Genomic DNA, 23,536 nt, shown 5'->3' with positions numbered 1-23,536 from the left:
TGTCACGCACAGAACAGGGCCCATCAGGGGTTGGGGAGCTCCCCCCTGTCATGCACAGAGTAGGGCTGATAGGGGAGTTGGGGCACCGCCCCCTGTCACACACAGAGCAGGGCGGATCAGGGGGTTGGGGCGCTGCCCTCTATCACCCACAGAGCAGGGCCGATCAGGGGGTTGGGGCGCCGCCCCTCTCACACTCAGGTCAGGGCCGATGGGGAGGTTATGGTTCTATCCTGTCACACACAGAGCAGGACCCGTTGGGGGGGGGGGGGTGGTTTGGGGCGCCACACCCTGTTACACACAGAGCAGGGCCGATCAGGGGGTTGGGGCACCACACCCTGTCATGAACAGAGCAGGGCGGATAGGGAGGTTGTGGCACCGCCCCCTGTCACACACAGAGCCGCAAGGCGATCAGGGGGTTTGGGCGCTGCCCCCTGTCACACTGATCCCGGTGCCGGGAGGCCTCTCGGCTCCGCTGATCCCGGTGCTGAGAAGCATATTACCCTTTTACTATATAGGATAGAGGCCTGGTGCATGGGTGGGGCTGGCTGGTTTGCCCTGAAGGGTGTTCTGGATCAGGGTGGGGGTCCCCACTGGGGTGCCTGGCCAGCCTGGGTGAGGGGATGATGGCTGTTTGCAGCTGGTCACACACCCTTCAGGGTGGGGGTCTCCACTGGGGTGCCTGGCCAGCCTGGGTGAGGGACTGAGGGCTGTTTTCAGGCTGGCGGGTGACTGAAGCTCACAACTGCTCCTTTTTTTCTTTTTTCTTTTTATTCTGGGCCAGCTTTAGCTCTGGCTCCAGCTCTGAGGCCTCTGCTGCTGAAAGCAGGTATCTGGTTTGTTTGGGTTCTATAATCGAAACAATGTATAACTCCAGCTCTGAGATCCTGGCTCGCTGAAAGCAGGTTTCTGGGGTTTTGTTTAGCTTCTATATTTGTTACAATGTTTCAAACTGCAAGCTCAGAGGCCGGCAAGGCAGGCGGCGAACATTGGAGTCCTCCGTCACTGAAGCAAGCAAGCCCCATGTTAGCTTGAAGCTGCCTGGCTGCCGGCCACCATCTTGGCTGGCAGTTAATTTGCATATTGCCCTGATTAGCCAATGGGAAGGGTAGTGGTCGTACGCTAATTGCCATGTTTCTCTTTTAGTAGATAGGATGACTTCCTAGTGCACTTGCAACATCTTGCATTTACTTCATCTTTTTACTAGATGCTGGAAGTTTTTTCTTTTTAAATTTTCATCTAGAAAAATTCATTTGTACTCTAGGAGCCTGGTGATTTTTAGGAATACGAGATAACACCAAGTTAACTTTCCACTTTCCTAAAGACACTTGCAATTAGCCCTACATTATGGAATGCCCTGAATATATTCAGACCTTTAAAATCCGATCGGAACTCTATTGAAAAAGAAACTGAACACAAACAGGTCGCTGTAAATTCTGTGTCCCAGTGACCAGCTGATCACACCTAGAGAATGTAGTCACCATTATCTGTCAGTATTCGTCAGTTAGATTGTACCTTTTGCTTCTGCATATAACATTGTCCGTATGTCAGGCTGTGGAGTTCAGAAAACAGTTCTATTTTAAGAGGCCAGAGCTCTCATTTCAAAAACACTTCAGTTTTCCCAGAAAATCTGTTTATCTCCCCCATCTCCTCCCACTGTAGCCGAGCGTTTCCCAAATCCCCCCCGTCTCTGGTTACAGACCGATTTGTCTTGCAGTGTGTGCCACGTTTGGAAGTCGCATTAAACCAGCATCTGTTCTGTTTTAGGAGAAAGCCGATGCCAGCCCCACGTCACTTCAGCTGCGGTCCCAGATCGAAGTAAGCACAGTGGCTTTAATCATCTCGTTTTGCTTCTGCTTTTTATTTTTTAAGTGATATTCTGATGAAGCCTGCTGCTCTGCCTGTACTGATGCTGTGAATTCTCTCTCCTAGGAGTCGCTTGGTTTCTGTAGCGCCGCGTCAACGCCAGAAGTGGAAAGAAAGTAAGTTTCAGGACCAGAAATTCTAGGAAAAGGGTCTTTCAGATCCTTGCTGAGGGGGATCGTGTAGTGTATGTTCTATGGAGCTTGCTGTCAGTTTCCTTATATGTTGTGTGTATGAGTACATGTACAGGGGTGGGCAAAAGTAGGTTTCTGTATAAGTACCCACTTTTGTGGGTCGGTAGTTAAATTACCAGCCATCATTACCTAGAAGATAAATCATAACTAAGGATATGAAATAACAACAATAAGAAGACAAATAATGCAAGTAAATGCTACAATAATAAGTAATGACTGTAAACGTACTTTTGCCCAAGCCTGTCTATAGGTAGATAATAAGAGCGTGTTTTCAATTGTAATTTATTTGGCGACGCCTAATGATTCTGTGAAGAGTTACTGATTTCACACTGCTTATTGTGAGTGAACCTTAAATGAATACCTGGAGGTGAGCGTGGAGAAAGGGAAAGGAGAGTTAAGTCAACCAAAATGCGTTTTCTTCTTTTACATTAGTTTTGGGTCTATGATGAAAGTCATAAATGAGGAAGCAAGGTACAACAGGGTAAAACCACGATTGAAACACCCTCTCTGCAATTCGATTTGGTGGGTGACCTTAGAACAGGAGTAAATGCTTGTGACAGAAGGTGGCAGATGCTCACGGACCTTCAAGGTAATATTTTTGCTTCCTCATCCTAACTTGGACCCTGTCATTTTCACTCCCTTGGAAGATAATTCTATGTTATAGCTCGCATTTTCAGTGTTTCTTTTACCTAGATAAAACAACACACATGTCTTTTTTTTTCTATGACCTTTCCCTTTTCTACTTTTTTTCCATCATAATTATGCTAGAATGTTCTATTTATGACCTTCCGAGGTTAGGAAATTTTGAGAAAGCCCACTTGTTTAAACAGACACTTCCTTTGGCACAGGGCCACCTATACTGTTTCATGCCAAGAGAGACATAGAAGTGGTTTCGGAATAAAGTATTTCTGGAATGAAAAGCACACGTTGGGAGAGCGTGTGCGCGCGTTACAGCACAGCCCTGCCTAATCCGTCCACGTGTGTGTGCTGCTGGCCGCGCCGCTTCTAGGGGGGAGGCTGCTTTGCCAAGCCTTCACTCTCAGTTGAAGAGGCTCAGCAGATCGGGTTCAGGACCGAGGCCCCTGGGGGGCGGGGGGGGGGGGGATGCGCAAAAGAAAACCAAGACACTGCCCACTCAAGGTCAGAGGATGGATGGATGTGCAGTTATCATGAATTTTCTTTGTTTTAGTTGCATATATTCTCCCAGCAACTTAGTAATGTGGGGGAGGCTGAACTAGCCACAAGATGTGACTTGACAATGACCTTGGAACTGGAGGTACTATGATGTTGAGCTGAGCGTGGGCAGAAGTGTTAAGTGAGTGGGCTGTAGGGTCACCTGACCTACTTTGTGATTCAGGCTGAGAACTCAGGTGGTTCCCTCAGAATCTCCAAATCCTTCAGGAAACAAGAAATGTCTGCCTTTCCTCCCGAGAGGACGTGACTCACCAAATGTGTACTAATCTTAGGGTTGGCGTTTCTTCTTCCCCTCAATTGTGGGGAGTCATTCTTTCCGTGTTTGTATCCTTCACTTAGTGAAATGTGGCATGACTCTTGTGGCCGACAGAGAGACTGACAGCCTCCTCTGAGGTTAACAACAACAACAAAAATTGAAAGCATACATACAGGAAAGCTGTTGACAGACCGACCTCTTCATCTGCAGTACTGCCATTTTGTTTGTGTTCTTTCAAATGGTTTATTAAACTTTGGTGTTCCTAAATACATGGACAGTTTTAATACATTTTGCTCTTCACTTTCTTATTAATAGTTTTTAAAAATCATGAATTTTTTTTTTTTTACTTTAAAGAACTGTTGAAAAAACTGTTACACTTACAGAAAATTTATAATTGTGCAATGAATGTCCGTATAACTTTTACGAAGACTCACTGATTTTCACACTCTTGCTCTCTCTTTTTCCTATAGAGTATCACTAATCATGATTACTGCCAAACTATTTGGGAGTAAATTGCAGACATCATGGCACACTCCTCTAAATACTCCAGCTTATATCTCCTAAGGACATAGACAGTCTCTTACAGCCACAATATAATGACCAAGTAGAGGCATTTTAAGACTGATTTTCCTAAAGTACAATTTATATTCAAGTTTCTTTCATTGTCCCAGCAGTGTTTCTTATAACACTTCTTTTCCAATACAGCACTTAAAAAAAATCATTCATTGCATTTACATGTCATGTTTCTTGTCACATTTAATCTGAGGACTTCTTGGCTTTTCCTAGTCCTTTATGATGTTGATATTTTTAAGGAGTGTAGGCTGGTTGTTTTGTGAAATATTCCTCAATCTGAGTTTATTTTTAAGATTCAGAGAACGCAGTTTTGATGGCAGTTTTGATGTTTTCTCCTCGGTGCCTCATATCAGTTTGTCCCATTATTGGTGTTACTGATTGCAATCATTTGATTGAGGTGATATCTGTCGGGTTTCCTCTGAGAAGTTACAATTTTCCCTTTGCATTAAAAAATATTCTGTGGGAGATCACCTGAGACTTTGTCTGTATCTTGTTCCTCATCAAACTTTTACCAAATAGTATTAAATTCCCTTTAAAAAAAAATTGATTGTAGAGAATGAGGAAGGGAGAAGGAGGGAGGGAGGGAGGGGGGCAGAGAGAGAGAGAGAGAGAGAGAGAGAGAGAGAGAGAGAGAGAGAAACATTGATCAGTTGCCTCCCATACTCCACCTGACTGGGGATCAAATCTGCAAGCTGGGTATGCTCTCTGATCAGGAATCAAACCTGAGTCCCACTGAGCCACAGGGGCTAGGAGATTCCTTTAATGATTCTTGCCTGAATCAATTTTAACTATGGCTCACAGAATGGTGGTACTTATTCTTAAATTAATAATTATTTTTGGTTAAATCTTCCAAAAACGATTATCTAGAAAGATTGAGGTATCACTCTGGGCACTCTAGGTCAGATTAAAACCGGAGTAGGTTTAATGCAGTGTTTATGTTGAATTGTTTGTATTTGTGTACTTGAAAATGCAAATACTTTGAAATGCAAAATCCTGTTAGTCTTCAGATCCAAATGCTTGCTGGTAGCTTCCCAAGCCCTGGAGGATGACCTGGCAAACCAGAGGGCTGTGTCTGGTGCCAACCAAAATATCCCTCTGAGTCAGCAGTGTTGTTTTACGAGTAGAAATTGTCTTATGTTTTTTATTTGAAAGGCAAGAGAACTCAGTCAACAAAAGTGGACGAATCCTACAGCAGCCCCGCCCTTAGACGCAGATTGCACGAGACCACGTGGGAGTCGAGCCACTGGCCCTTGTGACTCCTGCCTTCCAGAGCTCCGGTCCCCCTCACCCCACCCAGTTGTCTCAGGAGCCTGGGCACACCTTGCTTCTTCCCTTCTCCCCCTAGTGAAAACCTGCTTAAGGAAGGTTTCAGGCATTAATTGTGAGGGAAATGTCTGATTTCTAAAAAAACACATAATCTCTCCCAGGAGTATTTAGCATTTAACAGTACTATAATGATACAGGTCTTAAATTATAGCAATACTAGAGGCCTGGTGCATGAAATTCGTGCATGGGTAGGGTCCCTCGGCCTGGTCGGCTGGGGCCTCCCTTCCCCAGCTGCTGGCTGCTGGCCAGGGCCTTCCTTCATTCCACGCCACCCCCTGGTGGTCAGAGCACATCATAGCGATTGAACTCCTGGTCTCCCGGTCAAACTCCTGAGGGGACAGTTGGCATATTAGCCATATATATATATATATATATATATATATATCTATGTCTGACCAGAAGAGGTGGGCATTTTGTAGGGGAGACAGGCAGTGAGAAGTCCGACAACTGACATCACTGCCCCTGGATACCCTGCCTGGTGGGGCTGATAGCTGATACTAATTTGGCCTGGAGGTGTGGATGATTTGCATGATAGATAGATGATAGACGATAGAGAAATAGATAGATGGGGAGCTAGAGAGGTATAGAACAGACCTGCCCCCCACTGGTTTGACCAAAGCCCCATTCATCGTAATGTTCTTACAGTCTAATCTCGCCATGTGCTTTCACTGAAATATAATAAAGAAGACCAAAGGAGCTTTCACTGGAACCTCTTCTATTTATATCTATTTATGTTGGCTATTGAGACTGCCTACTCATTACACCAATCTTCGGTTTGTGTCAACTGGCTGAAAGGTGAATGTTAGTTAAATTTCTTGTTATTCACCAGTTAGTCTCAAGAATATCTAGAAAGCAAGGCCATTTTGCTCAGAGATATCTTTATAACTGTGTCTATTAGAAATGAGTTTAACCTCAGATAATGGAAAGCATGACAAATAGTGGCATAAACAAACCCAAGGTTCATTAGATAACCCTTGTCCCATGGTTAGCACTGAGGCTCAGTAAGCTTTCAGGAACCAGACTGTCTTTTTTGGTGTGTGTGTGTGTGTGTGTGTGTGTGTGTGTGTGTGTGTGTGTGTATGCGCACACCTGTGTGCTTGTCCTCCTGTTTTAAAGTGGCTGCTGCATCTTCCAGGCAGAAAAGAGAGACAAACAGGGTGAAGGGAGAAAGGTAAGGGGGCAAAAGACCAAAGGCACATTTTTTTGAAGCTTTCTGAGAAACCCCGTGCAACCCTGTATCTCACTCATTTCTCTCTGCAGCTCCTGTTCAGGGAGCACTAGCTCTGTATACAGGATGTTGGCCTGGGGTCTGGGATATTGTGCTGAAGAGCTCACAAGAGCTGCATGTAGGGAGATGGGTTAGGAAAAATTATATGTCTAAAATGGTGCTTTGGGGAAAATAAAGCAAAGAGAGGGTTCCCAGAATTGGGGCAGTTGGCCTCCATAGTCAAAGGGGCGTTTGGAGAAGTGAGTTTTTAGCTGAGCCCATTGCTGCCCTGAACAAATCGGGCTTCCCAAGGAAGGAGGGAGAAGAGACAACGTGTAGGAAACTGGCAGTATTTTCCACAATAATTTAAGCTTTCATCTGTATGTGTGTATACAGAAAGGCGGGGTAGTCTGAAAATCAGCTCCATGCCTAACACATGAGCTCTGTGTCGAGATTATTTAGATTCATTACTTCTGAGGAAACTTGTGGGGGAGCCTGTGCTTTTATCTAGGTATGTATCTAGAAAAACGTAGTCTTAAATGGGTTGGCCCTTATGGACTGAGAATTGGAAAAGAAAAAGCAGGAAATAGTTGATAATGTTTATTGAGTTCTTATGATGGGCCAGAAACTGGTCTAAGTACTTAACATTGACACATTTAATCCAACAACCCTATGAGGTTCAGTACAGTATCATTTCTATTGACAAATGCAGAAACTGAGGCACAGAGAGGTTAATAAGTTGCTCAAGGCTACACAGCTAATACGTGGCAGAGCCCAGATTTGATCCCAGTTGGGAACCCACTCTCCTAACCTCTCCAGTATATAATTCAAAGTACTTGTATTGCTTATGCAATGGAGAGGTTAGAGGCAAATTGAGTTCCTTAGCATTAAATAGCAGCAGTTAAGACCTGCATTCCAGTGGTTCTCTGGGAACTAGGAGCAATTTTACTCTGATTCAGATATAAGCTGGGTCTCTGTTATTTATTTATAGAGCCAGGAGGGTCTAGAATAAATCTCCTTAGCCACTATTCATAAGCTCTTTTCTACTAAGTCTTTCACCAGAGTTGAACATGCAGTGATTCAAGTTTCACTTTTTTTCATTACCTGTGACTACACTTGAACTATTTTATGGTGAAAAAGTCCAAAAAAATATATAGCATGATGGAAGTGGAAGATAAATAAAAGGCGGGGAAGCCAGTAGAGCAGTGTTCTGGAGTGGAATAAATGGATGGTCTGCAGTTGGTGAATGTTCTGTGCAAGCGTTCACTCCATTTGCACATGGCTTTGCTCACGGATTTGTTTCCCAGGCAAGCTGATGAGTCTTTTGATTCTTTTCTCCACCTCGAAAACCTTGGTCTTCACCTTCTTCTTCCTCCGAGACCTCAAGGAAGAAGCCCTTACACCTGTTACAGCTCCTCTCACTCATCTGTGACTCCCCAGAGGGCTTGCATCTCTGCCCTTGCCTTCCTCCTCCCCCTCTACCCCCATATCTGCTGTCTGCCCACTGGTGCCCTTGCATCGTCCTTGGACCCTCTCTCCAGGCAAGGTGAAGCGCCTGCAGTTTCTCAGACAGGCATGCTGTGCCTCTGAAATTGATGCTCCTTCTGGGGGTTGTCTGTCCCCCACTCTCACCGACCTCCCACCCTCCTTACCTGGCAAGCTCCACTCAACCTGAAAAATCCAGCTCTGTTCTTGGCTCCTCCCAGAGCAAAGAGTTGAGGTGAAGTGTCCTGCTGTTGGCTTTCCTGCCACTTTTGCAATGGACTGCGGTGAATTAGGGCATGTATGTAAGAGAGAGAGAAAGGGAGAGAGATATCCACTCAGCACTCTGGATCTTTTATGTTAAAGTCTTCCGATAATGGGTAAATGAGTGGGTGACTGTAAAAACATGCAGAGTTCCTTCTTCATCCCATGAAAATCTTGCCATTCTCCCAAACCCTCATGCTCTTTCTCTCCTTGCCCAGTTACCAAGGTCAATGGCAAAACAGTAACTATCCCAGAGACCCTCCCGCCTGCAGAGCCTCATTGCCACTGACTTTCCCGTTGCTGCCTGTGACAGTGTGGCTTCTGCCTTACGTTTTGCCCACTTCCTGCAGTTCCCTTTTATCTGCTCACCCTTCTCTTGGGTGTTCCCCTGGGGCTTTTTATCCAGCCTGCGTGCTCTCCCAGGATGCTTACAGTGCCCATGGCTTTGAACTGCTGTCTCCAGGCACCTACTTCAAATCCCCATCTCACCGTGTCCCATTTCCCAATCCAGCGACCTGCCCGCTGCAGCCTCTGGCCGGATGCCGGCTCGTTACTGTTGTCACCCCACGCTTTGCATCCCTATAGCATAGTGGTTCTCAACCTTCCTAATGCCACGACCCTTTAATACAGTTCCTCATGTTGTGGTGACCCCCAACCATACAATTATTTTTGTTGCTACTTCATAACTGTAATTTTGCTACTGTTATGAATTGTAATGTAAATATGCAGGATGTATTTTCATTGTTACAAATTGAACATAATTAAAGCATAGTGATTAATCACAAAAACAATATGTAATTATATATGTGTTTTCCAATGGTCTTAGGCGACCCTTGTGAAAGGGTCATTCGACCCCCAAAGGGGTCGTGACCCACAGGTTGAGAACCGCTGCTATAGCAGAATTCATTACCCGTTTTTCATCTTCCTTCCTTAAAATTCCCCCATTGCCTTAACCCATGACCAACCACTTGTCAACTTTCTGTTTCTATAGATTTATTTGCCTGTTCTGGACATTTGGTGGAAATGGAGTCATAAGTATTTTCATTGATGAGCTTATTTCACTTAGCATAATGTTTTTAGGGTTTCGCCACAGTTCATTCCTTTTTGTTATAGAAATGCCACATTTTTTTAAATTTGTTGATGGATGTAGAATTAGGGTTATTTTAACTTTTTGACTGTTAGGAATAATGCTGCTGTGATCATCTGTATACAAGTTTTTGTGTGGTCATCTGTTTTCTTTCTTGTTTTAAATCAACTTGAGATACAGTACACATACATCCCATACCAGTCACCCATTTAGAGTGTACAACCAAAAAGTGCTTCGTATATTCCCAGGTCTGTGTCACCATCACACAGCCAACTTACACCATTTCCATCACCTCAGAAAGAAGCCCTGTTAACGTTAGCAATTGCTCTTGATGACCCTCCGCCCAAAGCAACCACTCATCTACTCTCTGTCTATACAGATTCACCTGGTCGGTACATTTCCTACAATGTGCACTTGCACACAAGGGCTTGCTTTCGTTTTGAAAGAATATCTGTCTGTTACAGCTCCGTTAAGAATGGAGCTTTGAATCCAATTTTTGGTAACCTCCAGCCTCCTTGAAATATGTAAGAAATTATTTTACTGAGTTCTTTCCCCAATGAGTCCTCCTCACTCTTCCTCATGAGCTTGTTCCTAGAAACTGCTGGGGGTGGGGGTGGGGGGCTCAGTCTTTATTTCTTTGCGGAAGCGCCGGGGGGGGGGGGGGGGGCTGGGTCTGCCACTGTGGTCCTGAGAACTTTCCCTCCTGTGTGACCAGCTGGGGTTCTCTGTTCCTTCTCCTTCACCGATGAGCACTAGAGACCTGCTGGGGGTCACGGAAGGCCCTGGGGCGCAGACCAGACTCAGGCAGAGAACGGCTGCTGAGGCCTGCGCGTTTGCTAGGAAATCCAGGTCAAGCCACGCCCCTGGAGCTGAGACGAATGCATCCTGTTTCCACATCCTGTTTGTGGCAGGGCTGTGGGTGGGGAGGGGAACACCAGGTTTTCCCGTGGGGGACGTGCACTATGGGCCCCGGTGTGAGGAAGCCAAGTGGAGGCGTGTCCTTCAGGGTAGTTCACACGCCGGGCTGGCCTGGTTCAGGGGGCTGTGTCCTCCTGAGTGCCCACTGTCCTACGTCGTCTGAGCCTTGGAGCTACCAGGGTGGGAAGGGCAGGCAGAGCCGCAAGCGCAGGTTTCACAAAATAAATGGGCTGCACCAAGAACCAGGCATCGGCGTGCATGTTATGTATTTTTTTTGCTTTACTCCATTTACCGTCTGCCGAGGCTGGTAAACTGCCACCTGCCAAGGCTGTGGGTACGAGGGCAAGGTCACTGTCAGGGGTTGGTACTTTCAGTGCGCTCCCAGTCTGTGATTGATCATCTGAGTCACCTTCCCTCATGCCCCCCACCCCCGACCCGCCAGGCTTCAGCTCAGTTACAGAGGTGAGTGTGAGTCAGGTGGTCTCCAAGCTTCCTTGTGGCCTGAGCCCTCTTTCATGTTGTGACCCAGTCGAAAGCACGCCCTGGGCCCCAGCTCTGCGTAGCCTGTCCACCGAGGCAGCTTGCTCTCCTTGGTGTCCGCGTTGGTGTGGACAGAGCCTGAGCCTGAATTTAAGTTTTCTGCTAGTTGTGTACTTAACTTCTCTAACCTCAGGTTCCTAATGGATAACGAGCCCAATGACATCTCTCTCTGAGGGTCTTTGTGCAGGATGCCTAGTGCGGTGCTGGCATTTGATGCGGTGCCCATGTTGCCTTTGTTCCATCCCCACCTCCCCACCTCCTCTGTGGGGCACTGCCCAGGACAGTGGCAATGTGACTGTAGTTTTCATCCTCAGTCTGAGCACATGGGGCCATACACAGAGCTGCTTGATGGCCACGGCCACTTACTAGGAAAATACGCCGTTCCTGCCTGAGCTTTCCTTTCCGTGCCCCAGAGAGGGGGCGGGGGCTAGGAGACAGCCACCCGTGAGGTATGTGTCTGTGCGGGCGGATCGGTGCCTGCTCACGTGTGTACTGCGTCGCACAGCATATTTGAAGGGCTCAACATTCCAGAGAGCACGGGCTCGGGGCAGGGCCAGCTGTGCCAGACTTCTCCACCTCAGCTGTTGCTCTGAAAACGCCGTTGCCTTTCACCCGTCTGGGGAATGAGCCCCCAGCTGACCCAGCCCAGGCTGAGCCCACACGCCTGGGCCGCATCCCTCCCATGCAACGGCCGGAGACAGACGTGATGGCCAGGAAGTGTTCAGTATGGAGGGTGGCAGCTGGCTATTCTCTGTCCTGCAGGTGAGGTCATCAACATATGGGGGCGAAGAGGGAGGTGGGGTGGGAGGGAGGCGGTCAGTACATAAGTACATTCCTATCCTGGCAGGTAAGGCAAGACCCAGACCTCCCATTTTTATGTGTAAATCTTTCTAACAAAACCATTATGGAAGTGGTGGCTTACAGAGGTTTAGAAGGACTTAGTACTTTTCCGAGATCATGAAGGTCACGGTCACAGCCTTGGGGGAGGCAGAGGTGGACTCCTTTATCTGCCGGGCCAGGCCTTCTGCATAGACTCCACCCCAGGGGCCACGAGGACAGGTGCTTATGGAGGACCTGTAGTGGGCTCGGTGGCCAGGGAAGTTTGACTGAGTTCGCCTTTTCCCGTTTCTGCTGTGCAGACAAGGTAGGCAGGCTCTGGGAGGGTGGGTAGGAGAGGGCAGGTGGCTGTCCTCTTACAGCCCGAAGAAGGCACAAGATGATACAATGTCGGGTGACTGCAATGCAGAGGAACTGCTGGAGGAAGGGCAGTCTGTCCCTGGGGGACAGGCGTGGGGTGGGGGCCACATAGACTCGGTATCAGTCAGGGCCCTCTAGGACCATGGTCGGCAAACTGTGGCTCGCAAGCCGCATGCGGCTCTTTGGCCCCTCGAGCGTGGCTCTTCCACAGAATACCCCGTGCGGGCGCGCACGTACAGTGCGATTGAAACTTCGTGGCCCATGCGCAGAAGTCGGTATTTTGTGGAAGAGCCACACTCAAGGGGCCAAAGAGCCGCATGTGGCTCGCGAGCCGCCGTTTGCTAACCCCTGCTGTAGGAGAAGCAGATGTGAAGGTGGCCCAGGTGAGGCTGATGATGTGGTGTGAAGTCAACAGGACTGGCATTTGGGGCAAAAAAGATGCAAGAAAGTGGAGAAAGAGGACAAACTGCCACCAACAAGAATGGGCTGAAACCCACGTCATCTCACCACCTCCCAGCGAGGCCCTTGAACAGCGACCAGTGCAAGGAACCTGCAGAGGCACCGGTGTCCCTCGTTCCTCAGGAGCAGAACAGGCCGCAGAGGAGCCCCTGGAGGGGACCCGCAGGAATTCGCGCCCTGTGGGCCTCGCTTGCCCCATGCCACCCATGACCCAGGGGACACGTGATGACGCTGTGTCCTGCGCTGACCTTGATGCATAGAGAGAAAGTGACGACTGCTCTACTTCTGCTTACGGCATCTCACGTGAACTCTCGTGTGGCCCACAGGGCCTCAGCACTGTGCAGGGAGGGGGTTCTGGGAAAGCCCTCCCGCTGAGCTCACCTGCCGGACTGCAAGTCCACTGCAGGTCCCCCCAGGAGAGCTCGGGAGGCATAACCGGGCGGTTTCTTGTTTCTTAGGCCAAAATGCAGGGAAGGCACCATCCAGGCAGAATCAGGGTGGCTGAGGTGGGTGAATGCAGCACCTTTGGGGGTGGGCACGTGGCTCCATCAGCTCAGGAGCTGCCTGTCTGTCTGAGGAGGTGGGATTGGATGCCCCCAGGGGGCCGGCAGACGAGTGCGAAGGGGAGAGATCCTGAAGGTCTGAAACTTGGCAGAGCTTTTTTTTTTTTTTTCTCATGATGCTTCTGCTTTAAAACTTATTTAATCCATCGGTTCATTCCGTCACCCAGTCCCTGAGGAGTGTCTGCTGCACTCCAGGTACATTCTAGTCAACACTAAACCCAGCCAGTCCCTAACCTCTTGTCTAGAATTTTTGTCCGAGTAACACCTTACAGTTAGGAGAACACCGCCTGCTTGTTTTACCTTATTGTATTGTATTCCTTTCTGAAATTCTCACTTATGAGATTGCCGTCTGTATCTCGGAGGTGTTGAACTGGAAGGTTAGGAGGGATGGGGAAGGAGGATGTTTCCCAGTACCGACTGAGTCAAACCGGGGTTCCAGGCACACCCACTTATCAGAGTTAGCTGGACAGCTTGTTGACCAGACGGCCCTCGGCCCCGCCCAGGAAAATGACCTGGATTCTGCAGATGGGGACTTTGACGCCCTGAGCTCCCTCCCCAGGAGGGTCTCCAGCAGCCTGCTTGTTTACGAATCACTGCCCACCCGTTTCTTGTCCGTTGGGTTGAAGCTCTGTGGTTCTGCTCCACATCTCAGTCATCAGTGGAACCAGGGGCCGATCCGCTGACCCTGGCGGAGGTCATTTGTCATCGTGGTGACCCTGGCAGCGCTGCTGGTATGGAATCACCTCTGGCAGCTGCCCATGGGTCACTTGGGATAAAGCCACAAGATCAGAAGGGGGGGAGGGATGGGAAGCAATCAGAGAGCAATATGAGACCAGCCGGGGATGACACAGTACAGGGAGCCCTTCGTGGGTGCAGAACTGGAGGCGCAGGGATGTGGCACAGATGTGTGGGAATTTAGAATCGAGATCGGAACGTTGATGGATGCTCACTAGACTTACAGTGGTGATGATGTCCCAGTATATACAAATGAGAAGTCATTGTGTTGTAGGCCTGAAGCTGACAACATTCTGTGTCAGTTATACCTTAATAAAAAATGACATCTGAGAAGACAGGTTAGTGTGAGTTCCCATTTTCATAGTATCGATAACAGGAAATTTCCACCTGCTGTTTCTGAAGGAATGAAAAGTGAAGAGGACCAAAGGAAGGTTAGGTTAGCTATGGCCGCGGCCACCGTGGAAGGGACCTGGTCCTCTGTGCTGCGGCCAGGAGCCCTGGGCAGGCAGACGGCTCCCACAGCCATGCCCTGAGGTGGCCTGTCCCTGCGTCAGCAAGGTCAGCAAGGCTGGGAAAGGTCCCCTATGCCCACAGGCCCTCCAGCTTTGGCCTTCAGAGGTGGCATCATGGACTCCTCTGCTCCTTCAGAGCAGCTGACGGAAGATGGGCCGGCAGCCCGGGCCCCACATCCCTCCTCGGGCTCCTCTGCACCCAGACAGCACAGCAGCCAGTGTGGCCAGCGAGGCTCGGGTGATGGTGAATGGGAGCCTCTGTTTGTTTCCACTGGGAAAGTTCTGACCAGCTTCCTGTGCCGTCTCCATGGAAACTGACCGAGGAGATAATTGAATGGAGCCTCTCTTCCTCCCATGGCCCCTCCCGCTGCCCCCACCCTGAGGCTGAGGCTGGTACAGGCCTGCTCTTTGCAGCCAGTATCTCCCCACAGGTCCATGCAAATTTGATAAGAAAATCAAAGGCCGGTTTTCCTTACTGTGCCAACCTCCTCTGGGATAAGTTACCCCATACGCAGCCTGTACCAGTCAGGTGGCCTTCCGTCGTGTCGTCACACCCGGTCTGGAGCTGGGCCCTGGGTCCCACATCCTGATAACCAATCAACCTTGCAGAGGGAAAGGGCAGACGCTTCCCAGACATCCAGCGGCCTCAAATCTAAGCCACATTTCCTTGCAGAAAAGCCGTTCTTGGACCACGTATTTATTACAAATATGTAGTAAATTTTAAAGGGGAAGTAGAGGAAGGAATAATTTCTATTTACAGAAAAAATGTCAACAAGGCTCTTTACAGTCCACCCCCCCACCCTATCCCACCCCCCCGTCATGTTATAAAAACTAGCTTTTGTGATAAAAAAAAACAATGTGCTAAAACCCTGTTTTATTTTGCTTTTGACAGTTGAGTAATTCTTAAGATCTAAAGATCTAAATGAAATTCAGAGTTCACATCAAGGCCATAAACGGAAGGCATTTCGTTTTTACTGGTTACACCAAACCCAGAATGAACAGAAGGTGGAATTCAAGGCCCTTTCCTTTAACACCTTGATGTGTTTGCCTGCAGAGGAAGCCTCAGAAGCCAGAGCTTCACCTGGGCTGTGGATTCCAGCGGCCAAGTCCCAAACTTCAATGGCACTTTCAGCGCCTGTGGTTAGAGAAAGCGCAATTGATGTGGCTGTGGGCTCACGGCGGGTTGCCTGGCACTGTGACTACAGGAGAGGCCCTTGCCTTCATGAATCTGGTATTTCAGTGGGAAGAACATCGGTCTGGGTGTCTGAAGAGCTGAGTTTAAGGTCCAGCCGTGTGACATACAAGGGAAAGGTCACATGAACATTCCAGGTCTCAGGCTCTTCATCTGTATGATGGGCTCAATTCTTTTCAGGGTCTCTGTGAGCCTGAAATACGATGACATTCATATGAATATACTTGGTAAACCCAGACCCGGTGCTTCATGGAAATTGGTCATTTTTTCTCCTTCACCTCAGTTAGGATTATATTTACTTAGGTGTACCCGAAACCTAGCTGACGTGTTGAGGCAAATGGGAACATATTTTTCATTTAGCAGGGAGTCTGGAGGTTCCAAGTCTGATACAGCTGCTCAAGGAATTTTTTCTCTCCTCTACCATCCTTACTATGTGACTCTCTTATGAGAGAATGACCACTGCGTTGGCATTGTGCCCATGTTTCGGTCAGTACCCACGGGAAGGGCAAAGGGCAAAGAGACATGTGAAAACTGAGTCAGTCCCTCTCGTTATGAAAACCCCAGCTTTCCCAGAAACACCCTGCTATCCAGTTCCAGTTACATCTTGGCCAGATGCTGGCACCTGGCCTTGGCGAGCTGCCAGCCAGCGTGGGGGAGGTGAGTATCTTAACGGGGGTACACAGCCACCCAGGCAGAAAGAAGGTGAGCATGGATATTAAGGTGGAAGGCAACAGGCCTTCCCTCCTGCTATCACCACTCACTCCGGCATTCCTATCTTGCAGCCTGTTGATATCATCTACCCAATGATACTGTAAACCCCTGGACGGTGTGGGCCGTGTGTGCACGCCTCCCCACAAGCTTCCCAGGGCTTCGTTATCTGCACCAAACAACACATAGCAAACAGGAAATCCTCGTTGGTCGTTTTTATACGATGCTGCTCAGTTGCTGATGCCTATTTATATGAACTCAAACAAAACAATAGTCTGCACCGTGTAGTATGCCATGGGGCGATCCTGAAGAGCTGGGAAGGCCGTTATGACTTTCCAGAGCTTTCACTAGTGCTGTCAGCAGCGAAGCTGGCATCCCAGCAGCAGGTGTTTGTCAACTTCTTAGGCAGTTCAGACCCACGAGTTCACAGATGGACACTAATATGGCCCAGCTGGAAAAGAAGTTTCCGGAAACTTGGGAGGATGAGTGTATTCTGTCCTGGCTTTGATTCTCCCTGGCCCGAGCCCACTCCCCAGGGCATGTTCAGCTCTGCACTTCGGCACTGGCATCGCCCTGGCCTGTGTGACGTTGAGGCCCAGACACAGCCCGGCCGTGGGCCTCTGGTGTGGACAGGTGGCTCTTGGGTGCTCCTCAGGCACGAAACTCTTCAACGTCTGCCGGCGTCCTGCATCATTAACTTTCGGTACCAGTTACCGGTGGTGAGTGAAAGGGCACAAACCTCGGTCAGTGCCCCTCCGTGAGGGATTTTCGGATTCAGCATGGGTGGGGCCTGCTCTTGGCTGGAGAGCTAGTCGGCCATCCCCCAGGTGCCAGAGGACCAACCCCTTCCATGTTGAGAAACAGAAGTGCCTTTTGAGAAGGACTTAGAGAGACTTGACCCCATAGGGGATGCTGAAAACCTGGCTTTTTGTGTGTGGCTTAGCCTGTACAGGCTTGTTCTAAATACCATGCAAGTCACAATTGACTGAAACCTCTAGAAAACCTATGTGATCAGTAATGTTATTCTCTCTAGCAGGAAACTGGGATTCAGTGGGACTCAGTCACTTGTCAAAAGTTATCCAGCCCAGCCGGTGTGGGTCAGTGGTTGAGCGTCAGGTCACTGTTGGATGCCTGGGTTTCGGGCTTGATCCCCAATAGGCGGTGTGCGGAGGACAGCTGATCAATGATGCTTCTCTCTCACCAATGTTTATATTCCTCCGTCTCTCTAAAAATCAATAAAGGCACATTAAAATTTTAAAAAGTTACTAGTTATGGTAACTTTAAGTAAATGGTAGAGCTGGGCTTTGAACCCTGGTGGTTGGAGTTCAGAACCCACATTAGAGCCATTGTGCTGGGCAGCTTCCTGGGTAGCAGGCCTTCGGACAACACTTTAAAGTAACATCATTCATGTGTAGATACCAGTCAGTGGCCCTTACAACTCTACGTTGACATCTATTCAATCATTGGTGTTTGTGTGTGTGTGTGTGTGTGTGTTTTAATTGTAAGAAAAACATGAGTTACTTGTATAAAGTGTAATCGAGAAAAGGAAGAGGAATGATCATATCCACCAAATTATCTGAGGGAAGTTAATGTTTAAAAAAAAAAAAAAAGGAGGAACCTCAGTGATTCAGAAACTGCTGGAGTCTAGGCAGTGATCCGAAGAATGGTTAGAAGAGGTCACAGTTAGGGGGGACTTAGTAAGTGCCAGGCACTGTGCTAAGCTCTCTGTGTTCATCGTCTCGTGTAATTCTCAAACAGCAAAAGGTGGGTTCTGGTTTTATCATCACTACTTCACGTAAAAAGAGAGCATGGCTTGGATCTGTGGCCCTGCTATCCCAGGTGTGCCCAACTCCTCAGGCCTGCGTCTCTGCTGTCAGGCCATTGCCTGGGACTCGGTACTTCAGACACCCACCTGCCTTGATCATTTATGAAGGTGACTTTGTAACAAAAGCCAGAAAGGACAGGCTGGGAATAGACTGTGAAAATGAAAGAAAAGGCCTCTATGGGGGTGTTTTCACCAGTGACAGGATGTCACCAACGTTGTCATTGGCACTCGATATCCAGGGAGTTCTAACAATATGCCAGATTTTGGCAACAGAATTACTTTCAGTCTGAGCCAGTGAATTCGCAAAGCTGAATTCTGTCCTGTGTATGAAATCCAGCCCCTCTTGGCTGGACAGGGCCCAGTCCCCAGGGGAAAGTCAGAGAGGCTCATGGCGTGCAGGACTGAAGGTGGCACCCGCCCCTTGCACCCATCTGACCCTGAGAGTGAACACCTCCCACACTGCGCTCTCTGTGTCTCTTGCCTCACCCTAGTCCCAGCCCTGCGGCTGGGAAAGGGGCTGACCCTTGAATTTTTACAGTCAGTAGATACTGTGAACAGGAATGTGTTTCATATATATTTCTATTCAATAGTAGAGGTATGCTCCTAGGGTGGAAAATATCTCTGATACCCAGAGGATAATCAGAAATACGAAATTAAGGAATTACACTTTACACAAAGTGATTTGTCACTAAATATGCAAAATATGACTGTGAGAAGTTAGTTATGTTTAAGTCAGAAAGAAAAGGAAAAGATTAACTACTAAAGAGCCCCCCCAACCCTCTTACCTTCCTCCCCGCTCCCCCTCCCCCCTGTACAGTACACAATTCAGTAGCAGAGGTCTCAGTCCTTTTTCCACGCCCTCAGGCAGACGCTGCTGGCTTTGGGGCCTGCCTTGGCAGGCAGGGACGGTGCAGGAAAAGACCCAGACGCAGCAAAAGCCCTGATTCAAAATTCAGCAGGAAAGAAACTCCTGGAGAAGTGTATTTCCGGAGACTCACAATAAAGAACCTTAAAAATCTCTTAAGCATAGGTTTTTCCAGTAACGCATAACATATGTTCCTTTCTTAGAAATTGGGTTATAACAGTTTTTCTTTTTTGTGGTTGTTTGGTTATAATGAAGTTTCTGGACAGTCCATCAAAACAAACAAAGAGCCTGTTTGAGGCATTCCTTTGTGCGTGGGCATTCACGCCGCGGGCCTGGTGCGCCAGACTGAGCTTGCAGCCGGGAGATAGAGCTGTCTTTGCCTGGAGGGACCTCAGACTCTTTGTGTATAAATAGACATAAGCAGAAGAATGAGTCTGAGCCAAATTGTTTGGCCCCTTTTCCTTCGACAGGCACACGCAAAGATCACGCAATTGCAACACAACCAAATCCTGAAAAGTGTTGTCGAAACACTTCGTGCTGATAAACCCATAGGCCAGGTTCAGGTTTGGTGTTGGAAACGTGCTCTGCCTTCACAAGTTCCTCTGAATATCATTCCAGTCATTTACCCAAGGGCAGGACTAACGTAGACTCTGTTAATTCCTGTTATGTAAATGAGCAGCATGGCGGTGTGGGCAGGGCATTGGCTGGGGAGTCAGAGCCAGGCCCCCCCCCCCCACCCCCCCACAGTCCGGTCCTTGCCCAGGCTGTGTCCTCTGGCAAGTCCTCACTTCCAGCTCCCTGTGAGGACCCTGCTCTGTTCTGGGAGGGTCAAGAGGGTGTTTTCTGTAAGAGGTGGAATTCTCTACAGATGCAAAGAATTTCATTTTGACCTGTTAGTTTCTCTTTCTCAGTGGTCTTAGGAGCCTCTCCACTGTGAAGTGATTGAGTCAATAGAAGAGAAAGTAGAGCGACCTAAAATGTGCGCTGGATGCCATTGGCAGCAGTGATATAGTTTGTGTAGAACTGTTTTTAAGGTTACCCTGGTTGGAAAAGGGAAAAGGTGCTCTCCTGGTCTTCCTTCTGCCAACTGACCACTTCCCCTAAGTCGCACCGACTCTCCATCTTCTCTTCCTGACCCCTGGACACAGATTGCCCCTGACTGAGCTCAGCCTTGAGACAGCTCCTCTTCCTTGTGCTCAGCTGGTCTCCTAGCTTTCAAGATGCACAGGACTTCCAAATGCCCATCTCCAGCCCTCAGCAGCTCCCCAGCACTGTGGTCTCCTATATCCAACGATCTGCCCTGTATCCCCACAGATGGTCAGCAGGCTCCTCAAACTTAGGCGGCCAAACTGCTATCCTCTTGTTTTCCTCCTCCGCTCTTCCCGGCCCAGGCCTCCCCATTCGAGGGGCTGCATGTTACGTCAGCACATCATGTAGATCTCTGCTCAGCCGACACCTCTTCAGAGGCCTTCTCTGTCCATCCCACCTGAAGTTCTCCCCACATCTTAATCTGCACCCGCCCCTTGCTTCTCTCCCCCATCCTAGTGCCATTAGAATAGGGACCTTACCAGGTCCCTATTTATCATCCCTGTTTTCAATGCCTCAGAGGATGCCAGACTTTAATGGGGGCCGAATAAATATTTATTAAAGGAAGGAATAAATGAATTAAAGAAAGAAGAAAGAAAACAAAGGGAGGAAGCAGTCTAACATAGAATTTGCTAAACACTGAGGTAGAACAAAAGGAACTGGTAAAGTTCTGGCAATGCTATCTCTGAAATTGTTTTAAAAAAATCTAATTCATAAACTCATTATGAATGTTCTTTAGGCCTTCATTGAGGGTTGAAGTCATTTAGGGATCTTGAGGAAAAACGCAAACATTTATGCAGTTTTGGAGTCTCTTAATAGTAGTTGTTAGTAAAGGTACTCAGATTGAGTTCAGAGTAATGCTGAACTTGGAGATTTTTAAGTGCGTAAACAGATTTTCAGAGTGTAGCAGAATGCTGTTATTGCTTCCTAGCCATCGAAACCCGTGCTGAAGTCCCCATCTTTTTCACTCTGTTGGCAATGAGAGTGATGGGCAGGCAAGGCCAGACAACCTGCTTCCAGAGCTGCCCTTCGCAGGCCTGGGCGGCTGGCTGGAAGGATGAATTACTAGAGGCCTTTGGAACTGACTTCTGAGCATTAACTTCTCCCCCCAGGAGATCAGTAAATGACCCCTTCCACCTGCTGCCATCCACATTTGGAATTTGGTTACATCACTGGTTTCTGCTCCTGCTGGGTGGGTTTTATAATCAGTCTCAAGGAGAAAGAAAGGTGATGGCATGTCGCTTCGCTGCTCTGCCAGCTTCTGTTTGCAGGGACAGTTCACTGCGTCCAAATTAAACTTCATGCGGTGCCATTTTCCCCCTTTGCACATTGATGAGTTGGGTAGCCTCACGCTTATGAAACATTGCTTGCTATTCCGTGGCCAGAATCTAGACGGTGAACTTGTGAAATTTTAGAAGTGAAATCCCCACTGGCCACGGCAAGATAAATAAAGAATCTACAGTGCCATCTGCTGGCATCCTAGGGAAATGCAAGAGATGTCTAGAAGAAGCACCTCTTATAAAACGGGAAAGATCCAACGTGCAAACCTGAGGGTAAATTACTCAAAGTGTGTGATCGTTTGAAGAACGTAGATGTAAACAATGAAAGAATTGTAAGTCGATGGGTTTTCTGGAGAAGTGATTAATTACCTGGTTTGGGGCTGTGTTGACGGTTCAGGTTATTGGGGTTTATCTGTATCAGCAGTCAAACTGGCAGCCAGGCTGGGGCAGGGCGTGGACCAGATCAGATGCCCAGGCATGTCCTGAGTTAGTTGGACACATCTTTAAGAACACTGGATTATTTGCTGTCACTTAAAAATGTGGAGCTCTGATTTTTATAAAATGCAGACTTCTGGCTCTCCTTTGACCATTAGAAGATCTAGCAAGATGCATAGTGCACTTGCCAACTGGCAGCTACTGACTGGAGGACCTACATACTGGCTGCCCTCTCTTTTTGGGGACATCCAGACTCCTGTGATTTGGGGGCCTCCCATTCCCTCGATTATTTCGCCTATAGCTGACAATCTTGCTTACTCCTGGCCTGAGTGGCATTTGTGGTCCTAAGCCTATATTTTCATTATTTGCCTTCTTTTTCCCATTAGCACAAGAGGCTTCCCAATGGCAATAATTTCATGGGTAGCTAATAGTTCACAGGAATGGAAGATAAGCTACCTCTGCGATCACCGAGTGAAGTCCGTCCCCTTCATTTAATAGAGGACTTAGCCTGGAGTGAGTCTTTAATACATTTTGACGAATGGTACACGAGTGTGTTTTTAGAAGGGCAGTTGCTGGCTAGCAAAGGCCGTTGGTAAATATCTGACAAAGGTTTTGCTGGCTCTGCTGAGTAGTATGGATGCCGGCTCAACCAACTGGGATTGGCAGTTCTCCCTCGAAGGCTGGGCTTCCTGGTAACCAGACTTGTTTTTCTTTTCTAGGAACTCTCTTCACAAGTCAAACTCAGAAGACAGCGCTGTAGGTCAGTACCACGTGTCTTGGTTTATCTATTTTAAATTAATTATTTTCTTGTAATACTTTATAAGATATATAAACAGGTGAAAATGCAAAGACCACCAAGAAGCCTTCCGCCCTGAAATAAACACTGTTAAGATACTGATGTTCAACTTTCCTCTGATTTGGAACTTGTGAATCAAAGATTATGTACAGTGAGGGTATTATAGACTTTGTTTCCTCGATGATAAAATCCACTCTTGATGCAGTGAGTGACATTTTTTCTGTCTGGGTCAGAGGGAGCCTGGCAAAGCCGTTGTGATTAGGAAGGAGCAGGAATGCTCAAACCAGGCTTTGATCTGGATGTGAATCATGACTCTGCCAACTTCATAGCCAGGACCTCGGGCAGACCACTAGCCTCCCCGAGCCTCGATTTTCTCATTCACTGAATGGGAACAATAAAACATGGTATGTTCATTGTGAGTATTAAATGAGATAGCAGAGTGCCTGGATATAGTAAATACTGTGTCAGTGTTAGCTAGTACCATTTATTTTTTAAGCTGTACCTTAATTTTAGAAACATTAAAATGATAGAAGGGGGAGTGTAGTTTATAGCCAAAGAAATACGTTATATTCCAATTTGCCCAGGAGAAAGGTTGGCTGAGTAATAGTCCTACTTCTGCTTTCACCTTTCCTGGTTTACCCCAAAGGCAGCAGTGCCCCGTCACGCGTGCCCTCAAGATGCGGAGTACCCAGGGAGTCTCAGGCTCGCTGGCGCTGGTTCCTATCGTTCCAGAGGTTCTCAGGACTTAGATGAGCACATCTGTTTTGAAAAACGATGTCCTTCCTAGCGCGGGACACTGTGGTGGGGTTTCCACGTGTCTGTCTTCTGCGGCATTGCCTGGCACCACCAGTCTAGACTGTGGAAACCAGTGGCGTGCCACTGGCCGGGCCCTGTTTCCAGGGGCTGTGGGGCAACCAGACTCCAAACGGTGACGAAGCTGCAGCTGTGAGCGTGTCATCTCTGCACGGGAGCACACGTCGCT

The 23,536-nt window shown here is 48.1% G+C and overlaps 1 protein-coding gene across 2 annotated transcripts in view; it reads left to right on the top strand.

The window, feature by feature from the left end:
- Positions 1 to 23,536, top strand: part of SASH1 (SAM and SH3 domain containing 1) — a 163,887-nt gene that overhangs the window by 71,145 nt on the left and 69,206 nt on the right. For both annotated transcript variants that reach the window (XM_081094037.1, XM_081094036.1), the window contains exons 3-5: positions 1,765 to 1,815; positions 1,930 to 1,979; positions 22,478 to 22,518. In XM_081094037.1, the coding sequence (XP_080950163.1) occupies positions 1,765 to 1,815; positions 1,930 to 1,979; positions 22,478 to 22,518 (142 nt within the window). The remainder of the gene's footprint in view (positions 1 to 1,764; positions 1,816 to 1,929; positions 1,980 to 22,477; positions 22,519 to 23,536) is intronic.

Source organism: Myotis nattereri, assembly GCF_964212035.1.
Source record: "Myotis nattereri genome assembly, chromosome: 6".
Classification (NCBI taxonomy): Eukaryota; Metazoa; Chordata; class Mammalia; order Chiroptera; family Vespertilionidae; genus Myotis; species Myotis nattereri.
Note: the sequence above shows the minus strand (reverse complement) of the source record. Positions and strands in the feature narration are given on the sequence as shown.